Consider the following 6,191-nt stretch of genomic DNA (forward strand, 5'->3'; position numbering starts at 1 on the left):
TCAAAGACCTGGGAGTGATCATGTCGGAGGATCTCACCTTCAAGGACCATAACATTGTATCAATCGCATCTGCTAGAAAAATGACAGGATGGATAATGAGAACCTTCAAAACTAGGGAGGCCAAGCCATGATGACACTCTTCAGGTCACTTGTTCTATCTAGGCTGGAATATTGCTGCACACTAACAGCACCTTTCAAGGCAGGTGAAATTGCCGACCTAGAAAATGTACAGAGAACTTTCACGGCACGCATAACGGAGATAAAACACCTCAATTATTGGGAGCGCTTGAGGTTCCTAAACCTGTATTCCCTGGAACGCAGGAGGGAGAGATACATGATTATATACACCTGGAAAATCCTAGAGGGACTAGTACCGAACTTGCACACGAAAATCACTCACTACGAAAGCAAAAGACTTGGCAGACGATGCACCATCCCCCCAATGAAAAGCAGGGGTGTCACTAGCACGTTAAGAGACCATACAATAAGTGTCAGGGGCCCGAGACTGTTCAACTGCCTCCCAGCACACATAAGGGGGATTACCAACAGACCCCTGGCAGTCTTCAAGCTGGCACTGGACAAGCACCTAAAGTCAGTTCCGGATCAGCCGGGCTGTAGCTCATATGTTGGTTTGCGTGCAGCCAGCAGCAACAGCCTGGTTGATCAGGCTCTGATCCACCAGGAGGCCTGGTCTCAGACCGAGCCGCGGGGGCGTTGACCCCCGGAACTCTCTCCAGGTAAACTCCAGGTAATAAGAGCTGACTTTGATGAGCGTAAACGAGGGTAGAGCTGATAAGGAAATATTACATGACCATCGCCCTCCCTTCGTTTTTGCTGGTACACAAACATTTCTGTCTGTCTATTTGTCTGTCTGTCAAGCTCCCTGTCTGTCCATCTAGCTCTCTGTCTCAGAGAGAGCCACAAGACTGTGTCATCACGTTAACTCACATCTTCAAGCAGAGTATAGCACTTTGTCTGGATTTCTTGGGTTATCCTAGGTAATTTACACTATGTATACTTGTATTTATGTGTACCTGTGAGACAGAGATAGGCAGACAGATAGAAAGAGAGACAGATTGAAAGATATAGAATGAGGGAGAAAGATAATTAGATAGAATGGAGGAGGGGAAGCAGCATCCGACCCCATTGTTTTGACAGGCAGGAGGGGGAGTGAGTAATGAGACAATATGTCACTTTGACAGCTGCCGACTTCTGACTCAAAACAATTATAAGCCACACACTCCCACACAAGACAAGGAGGAGGAGAAGGAGGAGAAGGAGGAGGAGGAGGATGATTGTTTGTTTGTTTTTGTAAACAAGATTTGTAAACAATATATTGATAATTATGTTTGTGTGCTTATTGTGTTGTATACAACGAGTGTATATATGTACATTGCACCTTACTTTGGTCTCACAGGCCACATAAGTTATGTGAAAAAATAAAATAGTGAAAAAAACAAAAAACCTTCAATTACAAGTAAACTAAAGTTTACCGGGTGAGCGGCAGTCGCTGCTGTTGCCATACGCTGGCTCATTTTCTGCAAACTTCACGGCTCTATATCTTGGTAAGTACCGATGGCAAATTTTTTTTTTTTTGGGACTAAAACACTCAGAAAAATAATCTTAACATTTTCATAAGAAAAAATAATTTTTTTTTTTTTTTAATATTTGGCGACATAGAATGACAGTTTCAGAGAGGGGCCTGAAACAGTCAAAGGGTTAAATCTCTCAAACCAACCTTTGCTGGCCTTAAATTCACTCACATCATCACTAGTTGCAGGCATTTTTTTAATTAAATCCTGATGCAACTTCCTAGCCTTTTCACTTATGATCACTTGAGAGATGCTATCTCCTGCTATCTGTTTTTCATTTATCCACACCAATAAGAGTCTCTCAACATCTTCCATCACTTGCGATTTCTGTTTCGAAAACACAGTTGAACCTTTGGCAAGAACAGCTTCCTTGATTGCCTTTTTGTTGCCCACAATAGTAGCGATGGTTGACTGGGGTTTATTATACAACCTGGCCAGCTCAGAGACACGCACTCCACTTTCATACTTATCAATGATCTCTTTCTTCATCTCTATAGTAATTCTCACCCTTATTCCTGTAGGGTTGGCACTAGAAGCTTTCTTAGGGCCTATGGTCACTTATTTTGCAGATAAAATCACCAAAAACACTGTAATAATACGAAATGTTCCGATTGTACGCTTGGATGTTACCGCGGAGGCTGGCTGGTAAACAATGCCACCGGCGGAACATGTGAGGCTGGCTAAGGCCGCACATTAGACGCGTCTCGGACGAACAGCGTTGAGCGGGTTTTTTAGCGGTATGGGAGGCAAAATCTTAGCGATAAAATGTATCGGTATGCGGATTTAACGTTATGTAAGGCCAATGGTATGCGGGGGTCCACTGTACTGTATACTGTTAGTTAGCCATGGGAAACCTAGACATTTATTCGTAATCGGTAATCTGTTTCGTTTTTATGGGACAATGTTATATAGTCTAAGTAATTTGTTAAGAAATACATCTATCCAATCATCGATACCATTGGCATTAGAGAATTCTGTAATCCAGTCAACTATACGTACCTAGCTCTGTTGTGAAGATACTTACTGGTGCCTCATCATGTAGGCTAAAAGAGACCTTGTATTCCAGTGGTTGTTTACTAATGTTTGTTAAGAGGAAGGTGGGGTAGTGGCCAGTAGTGCTGTCTGTGATTATCCCTGATTTAAGGGGAGCTAGTATATTAGTCCATATATGGTCAATTATGGTTGCACTTATCTTAGCCTGGTTGGTTTTGTTATAGCTGGTATGAGTAGTGTGTTGTTCATATTGTTGATGAAATTAGTTACTAGCTGGTCATCTGTTAGGCCAAGTCTTGAGGACACACAAGTGTTATGAACAAATGAAGCATACATAATGTAGATTTACCCTAGGACAACCTAATAATGTCAATTTATTTTATTTTCACTGGGGACAATATTAATACATATACAAAATTAGGTATGTACAGTATATACATGCCATCAATTAAACAAAAATTATCACATTAGAACAATTAACTACTTATGAACATTTTAATTAGCAATACAAGAAAGCCTTCTCTTCCCTAGTTCCATACTTGCTTGCTAGGTGAGCGAGGACAGGAGGCATACGGAAACATGCCCAATGTGTGCGAGGCAAGAGCATTGCCTATTAGGCCACTTCTTCTAGTACCATATTGGCCTTGGTTTTGAATCTTGACAAAATTTGCAACAAGATATTCTAGACACTGGATGCTAGCAATTTTATATATATGGTCGATTTTCAGTTGATTTACTCTTAAGCATTTCTAGTTGTTATAATCTCTTGGACCCAGGTCCAGGATGAAACTGACCATCTTACTTTGGGTGATTTGTAGTCCTTTTTCATTTTTTGTTATTTGCAAGAGGAGAGTACTATGAAGAACAAGAATAATCTACATGGAATTGTTTAAGGCCTAGACACAGGGTCCTGCCTGCCTGTCTATGGAAAAACTTCAACCTGGCATTTACTTTATTTACTGCATTGTTCACCACGGTGGCCCACAGCCTGGTAGGTAATGCTCTCGCTTCACACGCTGAGTGTCTATGGTTCGATCCCCAACAAGGGTGGAAACATTGGACACAGCTGGCACTGGACAAGCACCTAAAGTCAGTTCCTGACCAGCCGGGCTGTGGCTCGTACGTTGGTTTGCGTGCAGCAACAGCCTGGTTGATCAGGCTCTGATCCACCAGGAGGCCTGGTCACAGACCGGGCCGCGGGGGCATTGACCCCCGGAACTCTCTCCAGGTAAACTCCAGGTAAACATATCCTCACACTTGTCCCATTCACCTAGCAAGCAGTAGGAACCTGAGTATTAGTTGACTGGTGTGGGTTGCATCCTGGGGAACTAGATTGAGGATCCCAATGGAAATAAGACAGACAGTCCCTCAGTGACACACTGCCTTTCTTAGAATATCCTGGGTAGCTAACTCTCCAGGGTTAAAAATCCAAACAAAATCTTAATTCATATAACATATGAAAAGGTATCTACACATTTCACATAAGTTACTGAGATGAATGAGTTCCTTGTTACACAGAACGGTATATTAAAATTATAAGCCTTATTTCAGTTTATCTTTTGAACCAAATTGTAACTCACTTTTAATAATTAACAGTTTATCTATTAACCATTTACTGCAAGATTCTAGGTCCAGTGATAAAATGTTATATACTATAAAATGTAGCTTTCAGATATTCTAAGCTTAAATGATTACTGAAGAATTGTTGTTCAGTCCCTGGAAAAGTTGAAAATATTGAGCATTTTCTTACACCTACTGCCCCTGTTCACCTAGCAGTGAGTACTAAGGACTAGGTATTAGCCAACTGAGATTGGATTGCATCCTGGGAGACAAGATTAAAGAACTTCAGTGACAATAATAATGCTTTATTTCTTTGAGCATACAGATAATGTAGACACATGGGTAGATACAGGAATAAAATAGTGGGCTCAAAAGCTACTAATTATGCAATGCATATTATTATTATTATTATAATCAAAGGGGAAGCGCTAAACCCGGAGGATTATACAGCGCCTGGGGGGGGATGTGGAAGGCATTCAGGCTTAATTCAGGGAACTGGAGCACAGATCCAATTCCCTAAATCAAGAGCCCCTCACCAACATCAAGGAACCTTCCTTGAGGGGTATGCATTGCATAAAGCAGTCTGATGACAGGGATTTATTGGGTTATTAACCCTGCTGATTAATAAAAATGCATCCACTAAGTCTGTAAAGCATGTCACCTAATTTTATAATACATACATACTATAAGTTCTGAAAATCAATTTAAATTTCATAGTATTTTACCTACATCTGGTCTGGACCTGATATTAGTACGTTACTGTCGTCTGCATATAACACCTTGTGTTTAACACTAAAGGATACGTCATTTACATTGAATAGAAAAAGTAGAGGATACAACTATAAATCCTATAATATCAATATTTATAAACGACACATGAATGAGCAACTCAAACGTGTCACTGACTGACTAAAATAGCAGTGACACTGGCAACCCTAGTTGCTACTCACACATTTTCTCCTCGACGCCATCATTGACAGGGAGAACCGCTTGTATAATAATAATGGTGGAGAGTGTAGCAAGATGCCAGCACATGGTGCAGGTGTGCGTGCCAGTCACATGAGCAGATAACTGCTCACCGTACACCCACCACCCACCTATATCACTTCCTGCTGCCTCATAACACACCAAATACTACTGCGATCCCAGGGAAATATTGCTATAATGACAGGGAAATATTGCTATGTTGACAGGGAAATATTGCTATGTTGACAGGGATACTACTATATTGATAAAGAAATACTGCTATACTGAGAGGGAAATATTGCTGCTCTCACAGGGAAATACTGCTATACTGACAGGAAAATACTGCTATAATGACAAGAAAATGCTGTTATACTGACAGGGAAAAACTAATATATAGACAAAAATACTGCTGATTGCAAAAGAAACTTGCTACGGTGGCAGGGAAAGTGCTATAAGGCAGGGAAATACAGCTATAATAATAATAATAATAATAATAATAATAATAATAATAATAATAATAATAATAATAATAATAATGGCAGTGAACATGAGATAAAAATGTTTATTTCATAAAAAAAACATTCGTAGATGTTCCATTAAATGGATTTACAATTTGTATGGGTAAAGTTTGATTACAGTTTTAGACAAGATAAAATTTCGTTCAGATTTTTAACCCCGGAGGGTTACCCACCCAGGATAACTCAAGAAAGGCAGTGCTTACCTCTATAATCTGTAAAATACCTTTGCCCGAAATGCCTAGCCATGCTAGGTGTTCTAGTGGCCCCCTCTGTAATTATTATTTTACTACATGTAAACCACACAATAACCAAAATCTGTAAACCCTGCTTTGTAATCCTTATAGAGAATAAACTTTTATTTAATTTGATAACTTGTCATGACCTCCTTCCATGGGAGACTTAGGTCTCGAGACACTCCCCAGATAGGGAGCCAAGGCCGGGTCACCACTACTTGGAAAAGACCCGGGCCGGAAGAATACCCGCGAATAAAAAAAAAAAAAAAAAAAAAAAACTACCTCACTGGCAACTACCTGAACACACTGTTCCTAGCTCCGATTAACGC

The 6,191-nt window shown here is 40.4% G+C and overlaps 1 protein-coding gene across 3 annotated transcripts in view; it reads right to left on the bottom strand.

Annotated features, from left to right (window-relative positions):
• LOC128693042 (PRADC1-like protein) overlaps positions 1-5,370 on the bottom strand; it is an 83,170-nt gene extending 77,800 nt beyond the window's left edge. Inside the window, exon 1 of one of the 3 annotated variants that reach the window (XM_053782537.2) lies at positions 5,096-5,340. In XM_053782537.2, the coding sequence (XP_053638512.1) occupies positions 5,096-5,180 (85 nt within the window). In that variant the 5' untranslated portion in view covers positions 5,181-5,340. Of the gene's footprint in view, positions 1-5,095 lie in introns of all 3 variants that reach the window. The other 2 variants (XM_053782538.2, XM_053782539.2) reach the window with 2 other exon arrangements.
• Positions 5,371-6,191: the final 821 nt, after the last annotated feature.

Source organism: Cherax quadricarinatus, chromosome 38 (genome assembly GCF_038502225.1).
Source record: "Cherax quadricarinatus isolate ZL_2023a chromosome 38, ASM3850222v1, whole genome shotgun sequence".
Classification (NCBI taxonomy): Eukaryota; Metazoa; Arthropoda; class Malacostraca; order Decapoda; family Parastacidae; genus Cherax; species Cherax quadricarinatus.